Here is a 20,773-nt window from a genome sequence, read left to right as displayed (position 1 = left end):
AGTATACTTTAATTTTAACTCTTAAACAATAAGAATATATGTTTACCATATCGCCTAATCTTCATTTTCATCATTAATGTTTTGTTTGAATATCAGATATTCGATATAAAGATTGATTACATACAGGAACTTTTTTAAGAAAAGCACGCAGCACACGTCCTGCTTGTCATCACATAATCTGACCAATGAGAATAAAGTGTGTCGTCATCAAGGCTTTCGCAGCCGGTTTTAAGCAGCTGCAGCGCCTGACCTCTGCGGCTGCTCTCGTTTTGCTCTCACGGTATTTTGATGGCACACGTGATCGAAAGGCGGCTGCAGCGCCGATCAAAGTCGGACAAATGATCTTACCAGAATGCATTGTTTTGTAAGGCGGCAGCCGATTTCTGGCGGCGCCGCATGAAGTCGAACGCACCTAATGATTTCTGAGGCATTGTGTGACTGGAATAATGATGGTAAAAATTCAGCTTTGAAATCACAGAAACAAATACTATTTTAAAATATATTCAAATCGAAAACGTATTTTAAATAGTAAAAATATTTGAAAATTGCTGTACTTTGGATCAAATAAATGCAGGTTTGGTGAGCAAAAGGGACTTAAAAATCTTTCTTTTCAAAACACTTGACTGGTAGTGTATATTCAATGAATTAATGAATCGCAAACCCGTCACAAAATGATTCTTTCACACATCTGACTGAATAGTTTATCCACTTATCAAACTGGGTCGGTTTAACCGGTTCTTGAATGAACAACTGACTCCCTGAATTCAGAACTGTCTTTTGCGGCCACGGATTTGTAACTGCTGTGGAACAGGTTCTTACAAACGACTCGTTCGAAAGAACCGATTCGCCAGAATGATTCGTACATCCTATCATGATTGCTTCACCTACTTGTACAACTGGGAACTTTGCGTATTTGCATAAAGATAAAGAACGGACCAATGGCGTCAAATTTGTCTACCTGAGCAAATCCTAGACAACTTCTAGCCACAGACGACTTGCCTCAGAACAGAAAGTCTCACACAAAGGATATTTGCGGACTATGGTTTAAGGATACACTAGATATTTCAACATGGCTTGTGGTGGGTTTGTTTGCTCTAAAACTTCCCTTTGCATCTTGAACCTTATGTATGTGGTAAGTGTCTAACAGCTTACATAAATTTACTCTTTAAGACTTGTCCTTGTTCACATAAACAATACATTTGGTCTTTTTTTTTTTTAAAGTTTAACAGTGTGTTTTACATACGCTACCAGTCAAAAGTTTTTGAACAGTAAGTGCTTGCCAAGCCTGGAAATTTAGCTTTGATCACAGGAATAAATTACATTTTAAAATAGATTCAAATAGAAAGTAGGTATTTTAAATAGTAAAAATATTCACTGCTTTAGCTGTATTTTGGATCCAACAAATGCAGGCTTGGTGAGCAAAAGAGAATTCTTTGGAAAACATTAACATTAAAAGACTGGTCATTTATGTTCATATTCATTAAATTGCTTGTAAACTGTCTTAAACTGTAAAATTATTGTTTATGAGCTTTTCCTTGAAACCATCCATTTCTGAGCTCTTTTCTTGTTTTTAGATGGTCAGTCTCCTCATGATCGGTGTTACAGCATGGGGCAAATGGTTCGGACTGGTCTCTAGTTTCAGAGTGATGGCTGCTGTCATCGCAGTTGGACTCTTTCTCTTCATCGTGGCCATTGTGGGACTGTGTGGAGCTATGAAGCATCATCAAGTCCTCTTGTTCTTTGTATCCTTATGAGTTACTCATTCAAGAAATTCTCTTATCAATTATCAGTTTCTGTTCAACACATTCATCTAAGTTTGTGTTGTACTTTGGGCCCTAAACTCACAATTACAGAACCAGTTTTGCTGGCTTTCATCTTATCAGGAGCTTTTGAATTTGTTCTAAATGATGGCGGAACAGCCTTAACTAGTCTTTAGTACATGCTCGTTCTCTTCATGGTATTCATTGTGCAGTTTTCAGTATCATGTGCCTGCTTGGCCGTTAATAAAGAACAGCAGGTAATTACAGTTTGCAATACTTTGACATGTGATACTGGTTTCCTCATTCCTAGGTTTTAAATTCAAACGTTTTGTTCATTTTCAGAACCTTCTCCTGGAGATAGGATGGAATAAGTCTGAATCAATGCAGAAGGATTTGGAAATCTCGCTGGATTGCTGCGACTTCCTTGAAGTGAACTACAATGAGAGTAAATGTGAAGCTGTAAGAACTACTTTTCTGCTTTTCAATCCAAGATTAGTGAATCATAAAGCATCTGCTACAGTTCAAATGGAAGTTTCTTAAACGTAATGCGAAAAAATGATAACTGACACCCTTTAACCACTTGAACAAATAGTCTGACAAGATCACCTGAGTATGAGATCATTTTGTTTATGTGCTATGATTAAACATGCAGTTTTATTGTGGTTGTAAAGATTATTTGTTGCCTTTTTCTGTCTTCTCTGTGACATTAGGCCTGTTTCAAGGAACAAAAATGTAGTCCATGCTCAGAAATAATCCAGGCCTATGCTGACGACGCTCTTCAATTTGTTGGAGGACTCAGTCTGTTTTTCAGTTTTACAGAGGTGAGCAAACATTGAATTGAAAACATTGAAATATTGACTCTTCAGTCAGTGTGTTTAAGGTTTGGTGCTTAATATAATTCATTTTTATATTAATTTTGTTACACATCCTGTTTCAGATTCTGGGCGTCTGGCTAGCATATCGATACAGGAATCAGAAAGATCACCGGCAAAATCCTGGAGCTTTTATTTAAAGCACACACATATTTAAGACTTGCAACTATATTCAGTTTTTGTTCTTGAATGGACCTTTTTAAAGAAATCTTTTTTTTTTAATTTATGATCTGTAGTTCCACACTCCATTTCTTCATTTTTGGGATATGATAAATTAAATGTTCTGTTAAATATTTATTTGTTGAACAGACTTTATGATTTGCATCTCGTTGGCGGTCACAAATATTTATTATCGCTGATTATGCAACTGGACTTGAACTTTGATCCCAATTGAACAAGTCTTAGGATGATAAAGAGTTGTTAAACTTGCAATAAAATTAAAAATTAAAGATTTCTGATTATAAATCGAACTAGAGAACCTTCAAAAGTCCTGCTTCTCATTGCATTGCATTGAGCTCAGTTGCTCATTATAATGAGTTTGCACACTGAAACTAAAACTTAAACTACACCCAACCCACTTCCACATCATTCTGTTCAGGATGTGACCAGGAACGACTACATCATCTGTTTGCATTCCACATATTAGCCAATGGTGCGGCTCTCCTGGAAGTTGTCCAGCCGGTTTACCACAGATGCATTCATTGAGGTCTTCTATTTCCGCCCTCTGCTGGCTGTGGTGAAAACCTACCAAACATGCTCCTTACCTGTAGTTACATGGATATAAATCACAATAAACCACCTGCCTGAGACTTGACATGGGATCAAATTATTTGTATTTTATTTCAATGGCAGATTATGATTTTTGCATTTTCATTTGAGAGATTTGTTCAATACGCGTTATAGTTTATTAATGGAAAACAACAAACATGTTTGCACCACCTTTGAATACCACCTCTGATACTGAATGGGAGAATTAAAATAAGAGATTAATAATGCAGAGCCTATTCAGATTTGTGAAAAAAGAGAGAAAGAGTGCTAGGGGATTTTGATACATTGACTTGAATTTAATTTAGTCCAACAAAAAGATTCAACTGGTGATTCTTTCTGCACATCAATAAACCAGGAGGTGGCGATTCATGAATCTGCTTTTTCACATTATAATAATGTGCTTCATAAGTTAAAGTATAATTAAATAAAAATATATTCTATCAAAATACAGAGAAAATCAGAATTTATTCTTGGAACTGACTCCATGGACTGGAGTCATTATTATCCACCTTATTTTTTCCCCATAAGAGTGTGCCTGGCCATTTGTACATTTTCTGAGCCTGGCTTCCGGTCTCATCCATGTCCAGCTATTTTTAGCTGTACAAAACAGCTCGTTTTGCAAATTGATGTCTTACCATATTATTTTAATGTATTATCTTAATTATGAGCACACTGATTTGTTGTGCAGTATTACCATTTACTGCACATTGTTATTATCATAGGCATATATAAACATTTATATTATAAGTATTATATTTTTATAAGTATATGTCTATGGGTATTATACTCGTCATTAAACCGAAAGTCTTAACCGAAGGCTAACTTCCGCACTGAATAATAAAATGGATAACAGCCCTAGATTTCAGTAAAATATGTGAGCTAATATTTTGCAGAGCTCATTTTGACAAGGTAAAAAGTTTTTTTTTTAACTACTATTGAGAATTTTTAACCAAAGTATATTAGAGACTTTTCATTTAGACAATAAAGAATCATATGAACTTGTGGAAAATGAGCATCGAAGACCCCTTTAACAATTTTGATGCTGTGTTGATCATTAGTAGGCATTTCTATTCGACCCTTTGGTAGGCGTCGTTTTATCTAATGTTAGCTCATAATTCTTCAGCAGAGAGGGGCGGGGCGAGCAGAGCTCATTTGCATTTAAAGGGTCCATGCAATAAAATGAGCTGAGATTTTGTAGAGCTGATTTTGACAAGGTAAAAAGTTTTTTTTTTAACTACTATTGAGAATTTTTAACCAAAGTATATTAGAGACTTTTCATTTAGACAATAAAGAATCATATGAACTTGTGGAAAAAGGGCATCGATGACCCCTTTAACAATTTTGATGCTGTGTTGTTGATCATTAGTAGGCATTTCTATCTATCGACTCTGTGGTAGGCGTCGTTTTATCTAACGTTTAGCTCTGCAAAATATCAGCTCATTTTATCGCATGGACCCTTTAAATGCAAATGAGCTCTGCTCGCCCCGCCCCTCTCTGCTGAGGAATTATGAGCTGTAATGTTTACTTTAGCCGCGTTTAGCTGCATTTAGCTGCGTTTATCGGCGAAACTTGCCAACAAGCACATTATTAAGAAAGGCCATTTGCAAAGATGCATAAAAAACCCTTATACTCACTTCTGCTGTTGGTAAAGCTGCATCACGAATGATTCACACGAACATAGACGCATATGTAGATGGGAATCGGCGCTTTCCTTTTAAAAATTAAACTAACGTTTTCCTCTGCGTCTTCAGCGGCTCAGATGTCGGGAGTAAATGACGACTGCTGTGTTCATTATTACATACAACAACAGAACACCTCAATCACTCAGTTAGAGTCTTCCTCTGCACTTGAGTCCACACAATGGCGATCGTATTGGGACTGTTTCAGCTCGGTGAGGGCGGGGCTAAGGTAAGACTTCATGTCAATCAACTGTGTTTTGTCACAATGACAAGAAGCTGAGAATGACCTGGTTTTAAAAAGGGGATATTACTTTTAAATATTAATTTTATTTTATTTTTTATCATTGTAGATGGTTGTGTACACAAACTGCCAATACACATTCATGTTCAAACAACTAGTAAAAGTTAGCTTTGCATCTGATGACCCCTTTAATAAAAACTAGCCCAAAACAAGCCCAATCACATTTTTTCATAGATTTTCTCTCCGTCGAAATGGCATTATAGGGGCTGTGGGGAGATTGGACTAAAACAGCAAACGGCAAAGGTAATATAAATGTTGCTCAATTTCGCGGAAAAACGACAGACTTGGCAACACAGCGGTCAGCGCCCTCCAGCAATTGAATCACGTTGTTTAACACAGTCATCCTGACGGTTTGACAAAGGCCCATTCACACCGATAACGATAACTATAACTACATAACGTTTTAAAAATAGTTTTAAATTTAAGAGAATAGCAGAGTTCACACCACAACAATGCAGGGTAACAAGTATCGTTGGGATCACTTTAAGAACACTTTTTTTTTTTTACAGCTGCTGAACGATAAAACAATGACAGCTAATCAGACATTGCACAGCAAATAGAGTAACATAAAACATAAAATTACCTCAGGAATTCAGTGCTTGTCTTGCCTCCTTAGAAGGTGCAGTAGAAAGGAGTCCGTATCGTTTTTATTCCACTACAATTGACTGCGTTAGATATCAGTTTATGCTAGTTTATCGTTCACTGGTGTGGATGCAAATATAGTTATCATTGTATTTAAAGTTATAGTTATCGCTCTTGGTGTGAACAGGCCTTAAAACCACAGTCCATTGTTCGTTCTATTAAACAACTTAAGTTTGTCTTTGCCTAAACTGATATCAGACGAATCTGCTATAAATACCTCAGAGCATCGTTCATCAATAATAAAGCCTGATGTTTCAGTGAAATCCCTGAGCATCTTTTCAAAACTATCCAAAGCCTCATTCGAGTTGGAAAGAAAAATCAAGGCTCTGTCTTCATCAATGACTGACTTTACAGATTCTCCTTGAACTTTAGGTCCTAAAGAACTGCTCTCGCTGTTAATAGAGTTAATCAGAGGAAGAAGGCAGATGCTTACTAGTAAAGGTGTCAGCGGACATTCCACCCTCAGACCTTGTGATCTGTGATCGGCCATCAAAACCAGCTTCAACACGGATCTAAACCGGTCAGGCAGGTTAACAGACATTAAGCTATTAAACAAATACTGCCATTTTAGTGCACCTGGATCTAGTTTTAATGAAATAACCCGCATTGGGATTCGATCACTGATGCTGCCTCGAACTGAAATGTGTGGTTTGCTTTGACCTGGATTTAAAATATGTTCTATAATGCTTTTCAACCTCTCCGCCACAATCAAAGCTAGGATTTTATAATCCACATTAATTATCGTAATCAGACTGAAGCGATATTGAATATCATAGCTGTAGTTATGATCATTCTTGCCTTGGCTCAGTGATTCAAAAATGGTTTGTTTAAGTGGCTTGAGCTCAAAGATTTGGTTGAAAAATGCTTGTAAGAGATCGATAATTTTACAAGCGTAACGCTTGTAGAAATGTACTGTTAGTCCATCTGCTGTTAGACTCTCAGAATGAGGCAAGGACAGGATAGCATCCAGAATCTCTTTTCTCGAAACAGGTTCGCTTAGAACAGTAATCAGAGTGGATTTAATGTCTTCAAATCTTTCAGTTTGGTGTAAATGATTCAAGAAGTTAAGAAGACTCTGGGATGAAGTGTTTGGTGTATGAAGAACCTCAATAGATGATTCTGAACTTGGATGACCTTAAAAAGAAATGAAGTCAATACAATTATTCAATAATAATATCATGCAAAACGAGAGCAGGAAAAGAAAAGCTTTACCTTCTTGGTCCATCTCTTGAGAAATTTCAATCGCTTCTGAATGCCTTCGAAAAGCTAGTGCCTCACAGACAAGTCTGACCTTCACTCCTGGCCACATGTGTTCATGCCTTCTGGTACTTTTTTGTGAAATTTTCTTTATTATGCTTGAAAGTTGCTCCAGACATGATTTGTCTTCAAGGAGACGAGAATCGAACTGCCATTTTGGTCCATTTGTCTGAATTTGAATTGACAATGGGGCGTGATCAGAGACGTACTCTTCTTTATCCGAGAACATTGGTCTCTCGTGAATGTTACAGGCGGTTACGCTTGTTAGATTGTGACTTTGCAAAAAGAAGTAGTCCAATCTCGACTGACCTTTCCCATCGAAATATGTAAAGCTTTTTAATTCTGGGTAAAGACACCGCCAGACATCCACCAAGCTGAAGTTTTCCAAAAAGCACTGAAGAGCATCGAAAGACTTTTTGTGACTTCGGTTTCGTAAATTTGATGTTTTGTCTAGATCAGCGTCCATGACTGTGTTAAAATCTCCACCGACCACAAGATATGCAGAATGTGTAATGTGGGTTGAAATTTGTGTGAAATCTGTCATCTTAATTTTTTCATCATTTGAGTTATACACGTTGATAAATACAAAATCATGACCCCAAATTTGACATGAGATTATTATGAATCTTCCCTTTTCATCGCAACTGACATTGAAACCGCCACATCCGAGGTTCTTTTTGAAAAGTACGGCCACTCCTCGTGAGCTTCCTTTAAATACGCTGAATGCCGCGGTGTAATCGCATTCTAAATCTTGAACTTTGATGCTCCCAGTCGAGTAGATTCTATCTGGACCTACATGAGTTTCTTGAAGAAATACCACGTCAGCTTTTAGAAGATTTAAATGATAAAGCACCTCAGATCTTTTGCGGTTAAAACCGTTTACATTCCATGAAAGAATCGTTAATATACGCTGATCTTCAATACCGTCTGTCATCCTGATGTAAGGATGTCCTCCTTTTGAGGTGTTCAAGGTCAAACAAGGCTCTCCGAGTTTCACTTACATGAAGAAATGGGTTGGTGTGTCTAAAGCAATGCAACACAAAACATTGTTTAAATTGCAGAAGTATTTCACAAAACCTGAAGAACTGGATTTTCAGAAAACAAACATATACACACATTTAGAGAATCATGCTTGTTTCTTTAGTACTGCCTTGAACAAGCTATTTTACATAACAGATGTGTACATATAGTTCACAAAATACAATAATAGTTGAATTAAAATAAGCACTTTTTGAATACAAAGATCAGGGGGAAAAAAATTACATTACATTACGAGAATAACGTTGAAATGGCTCAAGAATAACGTTGAAATGTTTTAAGAATAAAGTCGAAATGTTTTTAGATTAAAGTTGGAATTACAATAAAGTTGAAATTACAAGAATAAATTCTAAAAGTTTCGAGAATAAAGTCGGAATGTTTCAAGAATAGTCAAAATATTTTGTTAATAAAGTCGAAATTACAAGAATAAAGTTTAAGTATTTTGAGAATAAAGTTGAAATTATGAGAATAAAGTCGAAATGTCTTGAGAATAAAATCAGAATATTTTGAGAAAAAAGTTTAAATTACGAGAATAAAGTGTTATTAATAATTAAAAAATATTTTAAAAATAAAGTAAAATCTAAATGTTTCAAGAATAAAGTCAAAATTTTTCGAGAATAAAGTTGAAATTACAAGAATTAAATTGTAGCTATTTAAATTATAATAGTTTGAGAGTATAGCCTGCACATGCAAATGGACCAGATTGAGAGCACCAGGAGAAGTTACGAGAATAATTTCAAAATGTTTCAAGAATAAAGTCGGAATGGTTCAAGAATGAAGTCGAAATGTCTCGAAAATAAGATTTAAATATTTCGAGAATGAAGTCAAAATTACAAGAATAGAGTCGAAATTATGAGAAAGTCGAAATGTTTCAAGAATAAAGTTAAAATGTTTCAAAAACTGAGTTGGAATGTTTCGAGAATAAAGTCGAAATTATGAGAATTAAATTGTAGCAACTTAAGTTATAATATTTTGAGAGTATAGCTTACGCATGCAAATGGCCCAGATTGGGAGCACCAGGAGAAGGTACCAGAATAAAGTTGATATTTTCCAGAATAACGTCAACGTTACGAGAATAATATCAAAATGTTTCAAGAATAAAGTTGATTTGAGAATTCAGTCAAAGTATTTTGAGAAAAAAGTCGAAATTATGAGAATAAAAGTCGAAATGTTTCAAGAATAAAGTCGAAATGTTTCAAAAATAAAATTTAAATATTTCGAGAATAAAGTCAAAATTACAAGAAAAGAGTCGAAATTTTGAAAAAAGTCGAAATGTTACAGGAATAAAGTTGAAATATTTCAAAAATGAAGTCTGAATGTTTAAGAATAAAGTCAAAATTATGAGAAATAAATTGTAGCAATTTAACTTATAATATTTTGAGAGTATAGCCTGCGCATGCAAATGGCCCAGTTTGGGAGTACCAGAAATTGCCAGAGCACCAGATTTTTTATTTTTATATATGTGGGATTATTCGCAGAAATCAAAGTGTGTGATATTCACACGGACAGTATATTCAGAAATAATATTTCACGTCTTCGACTGCATTCATTAGGCATATTTGCAATGTGCCAGCCAAGGAATAATAGCAATAAGCTTTGTGCTTTTGGTACATAATGCACATGCCGCTTAAACTGAGCGATCTGTCACGCCACATTAAACAGCGTTGGTATTTTGTTTGTATTTCGCTATAAAACTAACATATTTTGAAAGCTGAGAGTTTGGAATATTTCCTGGTGCTCCCAATCTAGACCATTTGTATGCGCAAAAGGCTAGAAGGTACTCTCAAAATATTATAACTTTAATCTCGTAATTGCTACAAATTATTTCTTGTAATTTATTCTCAAAATATTTAGAATTTTTTCCCGAAACATTCCCAAACAACTTTATTTCAAAACAATTAAACATTATTCTCAAATTTTGACTGTCTAAATATTTTAACTTTATTGTTGAAATATTATGACGTAAATTTGACTTTATTTTTGTAATTCCGACTTTATTCTCAAAATATTATGACTTTAATCTCGTAACATTAGAATTAAAAAAAAAAAATTAACTTGGCACTAAAACGCCATCGTAAAAAAGCCAGGCCAGAAACTTTGAGAACATTTTAAGAGCTTGAAGTAGTTTAAAGTTCGAGCGTTTAGAAGACAATAAAGACCATCGGAAAAAAATAGATAGTTAATAGTATCTATTATTAGTAGGGCCGGGACTTTAACGCGTTAATTTAGATTAATTAATTACACAAAAATAACGCGGTAAAATTTTTTAACGCATTTTAATCCCACTTAGTTTTGCACCGCGGAACGTTTCTCACTGGATGAGATTCGGCGGACCGATTATACTGGAGCACCAACTAGCGTTCAGACAAGCTGCGTCCGTCCTTAATAGTATTGTATGTCCCAAATCGTAGTATGTTTAAAAAAGTATTCCAAAGATTCCCGGATGGTCTACTACTTAACGATCAATGCACACTCTAACGGCTAATATTGCCCGCAACACACTGCGCCGTGAACGAGGATTCGATTAGAACTACAAACACGCATAAAAAGTGTTAAAAAACTACAAACATGGAGGATATGCGCGACCAACGGACAGGTAGAGAAAGGGGTTTGAGTGATAAATAATCAGTGTGTAACCTGATAAAAATATTTTTTAAATGTTATCCGCGTTATATTCCATGTGCAGCAACATTTATAATGATAGGTTTGGTCATTAACGTTTAAATGCATAATTAAGCAAACACAAGAGCAGAGTTCTCGGCATGAAAGACTCGTGAAAGAACGTGCCTCTTAATTTCTCTCTAATACGGTAGGAAATTAAATTAAACGAAATGTAGATAATGTTAACTGTGATGATTGACAGGATTCAGGTAACTAAGCAACAGAGCGTCCATTAAAGAAGCAGTTATGACGAAGTAGTACGTCCCAAAGCTTGCCTACTATTCTGCTACAAACTCAAAAGTATGTACTTTTCTTCACAAAAAGAGTACATACTTATAGGGCATAGTATAAGTAGGCGAATTGGGACGCAGCAAAACAAACCACAGTGAACATGGACAAAAAAGCTGATGGGACTGCTTTGGTTGGCCCTGTGGATGGGAAATTTTGTTATAAAAAACGAATGGATGGAAGCGTCGATAAGAGGATGGTTGTGTGCAAGCTATGCAACAAGGAATTCGCATCTCACCGCAGGACATCGAGCCTATTGCTACACTTAATGGCAATATTGCACTGGTCTGTTGGACTTGGTTGAACAAAAATAAACAATATTTTGTTGCTTAAGCTTATGTATTCAGTCATTATTCAATGGTATAATAAAAATCCATATAAAAAAAACTTACTTCTCACTGTTCTCAGGTCAAATATTTATATGCGATTAAAATGCGATTAATTTTGATTAATTAATTACAAAGCCTCTAATTAATTAGATTAATTTTTTTTATCGAGTCCCGGCCCTAATTATTAGACATTAGTAGCCTATTTAATAATTTAACTTAAAAATGCATCTAAAACATTTTTAACAAAAACATTTTTAACAAAAACAAACCCAGCTGATTTAGCAAAAAGCCAGCCTAAACCCAGCTGATTTAACAAAAACAAACCCAGCTGATTTAGCAAAAAGCCATCCTAAACCCAGCTGATTTAACAAAATATTAAAAAACAGCCAAAACCTGCTAATTTAGTAGAAAGAACAGCTAAAACAAGGTATGAAAACAGCTATGAAATAACACCTAAAACCAGCTAAATTAGCAAAAAAAAAAAAAAAAAAAAAAATTAAACCAGATCATTTAGCTAAAAAATTAAAACCAAACCAAAATGAAACCAGCTGACCTTGTGTAAGATTAACCTTGCCAATTCTTTGCACACTGAACTACAGATTTAAAAAAAAATTAACTTTAAGAATTTTAAACTTTCTTAATTTAATTAAAATGTATTAAATGCTTACCACTTTAAACTAGCATCCTACACATATCTGTGTTTTACTTGGTAGGAACATGGCCCAGCGTTAAATACACTTATTTAAATCTCTTCCTCTTCCTTCATAACACATGCAAATGAATGCTATTACATCATTAACTTCGTCACATTTTAACCAATCTACTTCAACAACATGGTATATTGTTCCTCTTCTCAGCGTAAATAATGGTTTTAACACCTAAGCGAGAGCTTCCTTCTCTATAATTTCTCACGGATGTACACAGAAGTAAAGAATGTTGGCAACCCAGATTTGTTAGTCTACATTTTGGTTACAATAAAAGGTCAAATAGGAATGAATTGTGTTAGCATTCCCTATTCACCTACACCCACATTACAATGAGTATTTGCAAGTCAAAGTATGTAAAGCGTTGAATGCAAATGGCTTCTATGGTTTTACTTTAATGAGAAAGGTCAAAATGCACCTACCTAAATTTCCTCCTGGACTTTAGGTCTCAGAAGTCTTTTCTCATAGTTCATGAAGTAACATGGGGCAGCCGTGGCCTAATGGTTAGGGAGTCGGACTTGTAACCGAAAGGTTGCAGGTTCGATTCCCAGGTCCGGCAGGGATTGTAGGTGGTGGGAGTGAATGTACAGCACTCTCTCCACCCTCAATACCACGACTGAGGTGAGTCCCTTGAGCAAGGCACCGTTCCCCCAACTGCTCCCCGGGCGCCGCAGCCATGGCTGCCCACTGCTCCGGGTGTGTGTTCACGGTGTTTGTGTGTTCACTACTGTGTGTGTGCACTTGGATGGGTTAAATGCAGAGCACAAATTCCTAGTATGGGTCACCATACTTGGCCTCACCTCACTTCCTTTCCTTTCCTTTCCTAAATCACAGGCAGAAGACAGCGAAGGCCCATCCAAACTGAAAATGAAATGATCTTCCCTCATTACCAGCAGCAGCTGAGCTGATGATTTAAACCTGCCAGACATGTTCATGGACTTCAATGGGCACCTGCATTTATAGGAACAATCCGCAGTGGGAGTGACCAGCTGTCAGCATCTCAGATAAAACACAAAGGATAAACATATGACAAGCAGAAGAGGTATGCTGTTGTGTCTATTCATTCAAGAAATATCTAGATATGTATAGTCAGTTTCCATGTAATGTATTCTGTCATAAAGACAAATTCTCAAAAATTCAGCCAAAAGAGATATGTGACCCTGGACCACAAAACCAGTCATAAGGACCAGTGATAATCTGAAATATTGAAAGAAATGGCCTTTAAAATTGTCCAAATGAAGTTCTTAGCAATGCATATTACTAATCACAAATTAAGTTTTGATCTATTTACGGTAGGAAATGTAAAAAATATCTTCATGGAACATGATCTTTACTTAATATCCTAACGATTTTTGGCATAGAAGAAAAAAATATAATTTTGACCAACAAAATGTATTTTTGGCTATTGCTACAACATACCCGTGCTACTTATGACTGGTTCTGTGGTCCAGGGTCACATATGTCCCTTTTCAGAATACTGTATTTTAAAGATAATTTAGTGAAATCCAAATAACAGTTCTTTAATGGAAAAGGGTTTACATCATTTACTCACCAATGAATCTTCAGCAGTGAACGGATGCAGTCAGAACGAGTCCCGATGAAACATCACCAGTGTTGGGGAAAGTTACTTTTAAAAGTAATGCATTGCAATACTGAGTTACTCCCTAAAAAGTAACTAATTACATTATTTAATTACATTATTGAGTTACTCCCTAAAAAGTAACTAATTATGTTACTTAGTTACTTTTTATGAAAAGTAATGCGTTGCAATATTGAATTACTCCCTAAAAAAGTAACTAATTACGTTACTTAGTTACCTTTTTATGAAAAGTAATGCGTCACAATATTAATTACTCCCTAAAAAGTAACTAATTACATAAATTACAATATTGAGTTACTCCCTAAAAAAGTAACTAATTACGTTACTTAGTTACTTTTTATGATAAGTAATGCATTGCAATATTGAGTTACTCCCTAAAAAAGTAACTAATTACGTTACTTAGTTACTTTTTATGAAAAGTAATGTGTTACAATACTAATTACTCCCTAAAAAAGTAACTAACTACATTAAAATATTGAGTTACTCCCTAAAAAAGTAACTCGTTACTTAGTTACTTTTTATGAAAATGCAGTGCAATATTGAGTTACTCCTTAAAAAAGTAACTAATTATGTTACTTAGTTACTTTTTATGAAAAGTAATGCGTTACAATATTGAGTTACTCCCTAAAAAAGTAACTAATTACGTTACTTAGTTACTTTTTATGAAAAGTAATGCGTTACAATATTGAGTTACTCCCTAAAAAAGTAACTAATTACGTTACTTAGTTACTTTTTATGAAAAGTAATGCGTCACAATATTAATTACTCCCTAAAAAGTTTTGATGTTTAGGATAAAATTAGACACAAAACACTGATCTGAGTTGAAATATTTGAACGCAAAGCTTTCATGAAGAAATCAGTTGCTAGCAAACGGCAAGTTCAAGTAAGACATTTTAGGTATACAGTGCAGTCTTAACAGTTTTCTTACACAACATTTCACCACATAAATAATTAAGGGAGTAGTACTAGTTTGTTAGTTATCTTATAATCCATTACAGTGTACAAAAATAAATAAATAAATGGCAGCAGCTGCGTTTGTATTAAACAATAGAGTGAGTCCACGATACCAGGATGACGGAATTACGAAATTGTCCACATAATATTGAATTAAGCTTTAATTAAAAAAAAAATAAAAGTTATATATAAACCCAAATAGGAAATAAAACAGTTATTGAATAAGCATGTGTCCTATTCTCTGTCCTAAACTCCTGAAACATTGGTGTCTTATTTTAGAGCAGCCAATGCAATTTATGAAAGAACTCAATTAAATCTGTAAGTTACGGAGCCCCTAAGGGGACGTCAGAGTAAAAAAAATCTAAAGTTTAGTTTCATGTGCTCACTTGAAACTTTCATGTGCTCACGCGAAAACCTTCATGTACAGAATTTTTTTTAAAGTTTAGTTTCATGTGCTCACGTGAAACTTTCACGTGCGCACGCGATAGTTTCACGTGCTCACGCGATAGTTTCACGTGCGCACGCGAAACTATAGAGAAAGTTTCACGTGCGCACGCGATAGTTTCACGTGAGCACGCAAAACTAAACTTTATTTAATTTTTGCTCCACGTCCCCTTAGGGGCTCCGTAGTAAGTGGGGTGAGTGTGTGAAAAAATTCAGATGTAATCCCCTTTGTAATCACTGGCATTTTTCAGAAGTAACTGTAATTTAATTACATATGTTTTTTAAGTAACTGTAACTAATTACAATTACATTTATTTTGTAATTAAATTACGTAATTCCGTTACATGTAACTAGTTACTCCCCAACACTGCTAATTACGTTACTTAGTTACTTTTTATGAAAAGTAATGTGCTACAATATTAAGTTACTCCCTAAAAAGTAAACTAATTACGTTACTTAGTTACTTTTTATGAAAAGTAATGCGTTACAATATTAATTACTCCCTAAAAAAGTAACTAATTACATTACAATATTAAGTTACTCCCTAAAAAAGTAACTAATTACTTTTTTTAATTACTAGGTTTTCACAAACAAACCGGTCCAGTTGCTACTCAAATCCAGCCTGATTGCGTTTCTGTGGGGGTCCCTCATTAAATTTTGCTTTTTGAAGGGCTGGGTTCCTCTGGTAAAATTTGCACTCCAGTAGTTTAACATCACGTTACTGGGATCACTTCAACCCATGGACATGAAAAACAACCAGTGGCAATGATGTTAAAGTAGCCCGACTCCAGGAGAAAACTGCAGACTTGGCAACACTCTTCAGGCTACTGTTACTTTAAGACTAAATGTGACCCTGGGCCACAAAATCAAAAATATCAAAATATTGAAAAAAATCGCCTTTAAAATTGTCCTTTAATGTTATTACTAATCAAAAATTAAGTTTTGATAAATTTACAGTAGGAAATGTACAAAATATCTTCATGGAACATGATCTTAACTTAATATCCTTATGATTTTTGGCATAAAAGAAAAATAATAATTTTGACCCATATGTAACCCTGGTTAATTGAAGTGTGCTTGAAGTGAATTATAATTTATTCACAGTCAGTAACATTAAATCTTCTTTAGTAACTTCACTTGGTTAAAAAAAAAAAAAAACATTTGATACAGAGGTAATAGAATGTATATAGTGTTTTTGAGGAAATAGTATTTGAAATTTCATGGTTATTCAGATTTTTTTTGGTCTTTCACATGGAGTTGTTCTTGAATTCACTAAATGAATGTTCTGGTCTGTGTCCAGGCCAGGTTTTTTTTTTGTGTTCTTTCTATTTTTTTTTTTCTTTCTCCATTCTCTACTTCTACGGATTTGCGACACTTCTGATTCTGTGACATCTTGTGAACATCACATCGGATGGCGAGCCAACCACGATTGCTGTAGACGAAAAGGACGACACATCATAAAGAGGACAATATCCTTTCCTTCAACTGTCAAACTTGCTTTATAAAGGCAAGCCAGTCCCAGTCTAAGGAATTAAGTTTCTTAATTCTTAAGAAAAAGAAACAAATGAAAAGAACTGATCAGTACTTTACAGAACTTTGAACTACAAATGGGAAAGAGTTTCTTGTAACCTGTGAGATTGAATCTGAGCTCCTTCTTGAGACAACTGTAGTTTTTTTTTTTGAGAGAGAAAATCCAATTCTGTCACTTTCACTTTCATCTTATTTATTTGGTTTAATTTCTTTTCTTCTGACATTTAAATGACCGGTCCTTGTATACTTTTGGGGTAAAGAAGAGTGCACTCAGGGAAGTTTTCTTAATAGATCTTTATTGTACATTGTTGTATGACATTGTAATTTGTGTTTTTGTTCAATTCTACCAATTTACATCGAAAGAGCCAATTACATTCAAATTTCAAATTCAACACGTGTCTGTCTGATACTCCTCACCACAACCCGCCACCTCCTTTGCGATCTCTAAAATCTTCTGATCAGTCTAATTAATCTATTTTCAGTGTAGCAAATTAAATTATTAATTGCTCATAATTCATTAGATAAGTGTTACACATACAATGTATTTTTGGCTATTGCTACAAATATACCCATGCTACCTATCAATTAATTAATTAAAATGACCCATTTTTTCCCTTTTTGTTAAAAGCTGTTAAATTCTTAAGCAGTGTCTCATGTAGGTTTTTCCGCCTTTGTATTTTGTGGTATTTTATTTTTTTGTATTTTACAAGGTGAAGCTCTGGGTATATATTTTTCTTTCCTGACGTGCAAAGCGAGAATAAAAGTTTTACGCAAGTTTGCAGCGTTCTAACAGGACAGAGTGCCTTGTTTTTATTTAAAATCAACACATATTTTATAAAGAACACCTCTTTCACACATAACGCACTAAAGCTGACCCTGCATAGAGATCAATATCAACCAATTCAGCACCACCGCTATGGACAGCACCTGGTAACGTTGCACTAAGGTATATCTTAAGCCAGTGGTTCTCAAAGTGGGGTCCGCGGACCCCTAGGGGTCCGTGGCGCACTTCCTGGGGGTCCGTGGAAAGTTTGCTACAAAATATAGTCAAACTCCGAGAAAGTGCAGGGACCATCGTCATTACTCCCGCGAGTGAAACGTTAGACCAATGAGAATTCGGCTTTTACATTACGTCAATCTACGGCAACGCATTGCTGCCACACACTTACTTTTTTCCCACTCAGCTATGTCGTAATAATGAGATCTTGCTGGAGTTATATAGAAATACACTGTTTTAATAATTTTAATGTAAGTGTTTCAATTGTAGCGGCTTGTTTATTAGGATTAATCTCCATACTAATCTGCCCTCAGACCCAGAGGATTTAAGATGATCAGATGATTGACTCTGAACTTTGAATATTATTTGGATGAAAGTTTGATTTTACAGAAAATGTAGGCCTAAATAGTATCAGAAATAAATAAGAAAAATGACACACGTTTGATCGTGTTATGATGATGATGATTTCGTTCTGTTTAAAAAATGAAAAATAAATGATTTTTTTTTTTCCATGAAAAGAGTGCTTATGCTTTAACATTTGTCCGTGAGCGGCCCTGAAAAGCCACTTCTCAACTCAGCCTGTCTACTGTCTATCCCATCATGCAGAATACATGTTCGTCTGATGTACCGCTCTGCAAATTAGTCACAATAAAAATATGTGTGTGGCAGCAATGCGTCACCGTATCAATCAGTCTCCAGCTAATGAATGAAAGACAATTAAACCGGCGCATTATTTTCAGCACTCCCCCCGCTTTAATTCTGGGCCAATAGAAACTTGGTTGTTACATTACGTCAATCCGTCAAAGCACTATAAAAACGCTAACCTAACGTTACTAGGCTAGAATCCACAATGGATAAATATTTAAAAAGGTCGAGTATTGATAATCCCAAATTGGTGCATTGTCATTGTATTTTATATCTGAGCACTATACTTATCCTTAGCAAACATCTTTTGCACTATTTTCATTGTGTTCCAATGTTTCTGCAGTGTTAATTGTTAAACTGGGTAAACATACTCTCTTTTTATTGCCTGTTACTGCATTGGTGCATTGTCATTGTATTTTATATTTTAGCACTATACTATCCTTATCAAAAATCCTTTTGCACTATATTCACTGTGTTCCACTGTGTTGCTGCAGGGTTAATTTTTACTTGTCCCCCACCCCACACACACACCAGTTAAACATATTTTCCTAACACATGAAGTCATTCCAAAAAAGTTTGATTCTCTCTGTTTATTGCTTGTTATTGCATCAGTGCATTTTCATTGCATTTTAGGACTATACCTATAAAAGCCTTTTGCACTATTTACATTGTGTTCCACTGTGTTCTTGCAGTTAATTTTTACTTGCTCAACCCCTTCCCATCGTTCTCTCTCTCTCTCTCTCTCTCTCACACACACACACACACACACACACACACACACACACACACACACGATTTAGCTATTACATTTGTGTTGCGGTTATGAGGGGGTCCTTGGAATTTTTTCTGCCCTATGAGGGGTCCCTATCTCCAGATAGTTTGAGAACCCCTGTCTTAAGCAACCTTCTAAGGTACAGTTCAGAGAAACACAACTAGAATAGGTACACCTTTAGTTAAGGCATACCCTTAGAGTCTTCGTAGAGCGCAAAGAGAGACAACATTATCAGGAAATGCAGCCATGGACAGTTGCCTACAGCAGCTTCAGGAGTGAGATTGGTTGGATGAGGGAAAGAACATTAAGGTAAGCCAATCAGAGGCAAAGTAGGGCGGGTCCATTCCTTTGCCAACAGGGGAAAAAAAAAGCGCTACAAGTGACGTGACACAGATAACTCGCAGGTACAACGACGACCCCCTTTGTAGCAACATCAGCAACATCATATGACCCCTTTAACTGATCATGGGTCAAGACAAGAGTAAAGAGAGATGACTGACAAATCATGCTGGAGGATTTGCTGATCAGCAGATAATGCGCACAGCACTAATTATGTCCTGAACAAAATCTACATTAACTACATCAAAACTGCTAACTGTAAACAGGAGACTCGGCCTCGGTGGGGGTCTTTATCAGAGCTGAGGAAATGTGGCGACGTCTGGATCCTGGTGAGGCTAGCTGATCAGGCTTTTACACTGTGTAGTAATTCCAGAAAGCAAGCTTTTATTTAATAATTTTTAAATAATTTTTTTTACATTGCTTTTTTAAAGCTAGAAAATGCAGCGCTAAAATCAAATGAGAAAAGAAACAAAACACTTACAAACTGATGTCCTCTTCTGCTGCTCCTCGGCATTAGTATATTAAGTAAAGATCATGCTCCATGAAGATATTTTGTAAATTTCCTACCTCAAATACATCAAAAAATAATTTTTGATTAGTAATATGCATTGCAAAGAACATCACTTGGACAACTTTAAAAACGACTTTCTCAATACTTGCACCTTTCCACATTTTCAAATAATTGTATCTCAGCCAAATATTCTATAGATATCCTAACTAACTATACATCAGTGGAAAGCCTGTTTATTTATTTAGCTTTCACATGATGTATAAATCTCAATTTTTAAAAATGGACCCTTATGGCTGGTTTTGTGGTCCAGGGTCACAAATGTACAGACAATACGCATTTGGTTGCTTTCACAACCGTTTATACGTTCACTTAAGACATAACTGACTTGATTTAAGTGGAAACTCACCAAGTGCACCCCTAAAGCCCTTCTCGGATTGCGTGGACACCTGGGGAATATCTTCTCTTTTGCAGCTAAATTCCACAGTTTGCATATAAGGAGAACCATCTCTGTGCTTAGCCCCAAAAATTCAACACTAACCTTATCCCTTACCCTATCACTAAACGTAATTCCACCCATTAGTTCACACAGAGGTGGAGCTGGGCATCCAGAGAGGGGAAGCTAGAGGCCATTTGGCTCTGCAGTGAGCAGTACTTGTTCAAATTTGCAATTTGGACTCAAATT

General features: G+C 35.5%; 1 protein-coding gene across 1 annotated transcript; it reads left to right on the top strand.

The window, feature by feature from the left end:
• The first annotated feature begins 1,004 nt into the window (after positions 1-1,004).
• Positions 1,005-3,446, top strand: tspan13a (tetraspanin 13a). The gene is made up of 6 exons (XM_073818203.1): positions 1,005-1,132; positions 1,575-1,742; positions 1,937-2,017; positions 2,103-2,219; positions 2,471-2,581; positions 2,698-3,446. Exons 1-6 carry the CDS (start codon positions 1,070-1,072, stop codon positions 2,770-2,772), a joined length of 615 nt encoding a protein of 204 aa, XP_073674304.1. The 5' UTR covers positions 1,005-1,069; the 3' UTR covers positions 2,773-3,446.
• Positions 3,447-20,773: the final 17,327 nt, after the last annotated feature.

This window comes from Garra rufa, chromosome 14 (assembly GCF_049309525.1).
Source record: "Garra rufa chromosome 14, GarRuf1.0, whole genome shotgun sequence".
Classification (NCBI taxonomy): Eukaryota; Metazoa; Chordata; class Actinopteri; order Cypriniformes; family Cyprinidae; genus Garra; species Garra rufa.
Note: the sequence above shows the minus strand (reverse complement) of the source record. Positions and strands in the feature narration are given on the sequence as shown.

Bases quoted from the DNA above. Each gene is read 5' to 3' on its own strand.
- tspan13a (XM_073818203.1), top strand. From the start codon at position 1,070: ATGGCTTGTGGTGGGTTTGTTTGCTCTAAAACTTCCCTTTGCATCTTG. The intron at 1,133-1,574 runs GTAAGTGTCTAA...TCTTGTTTTTAG, and splicing joins TCTTGAACCTTATGTATGTG to ATGGTCAGTCTCCTCATGAT. The intron at 2,018-2,102 runs GTAATTACAGTT...GTTCATTTTCAG, and splicing joins CCGTTAATAAAGAACAGCAG to AACCTTCTCCTGGAGATAGG.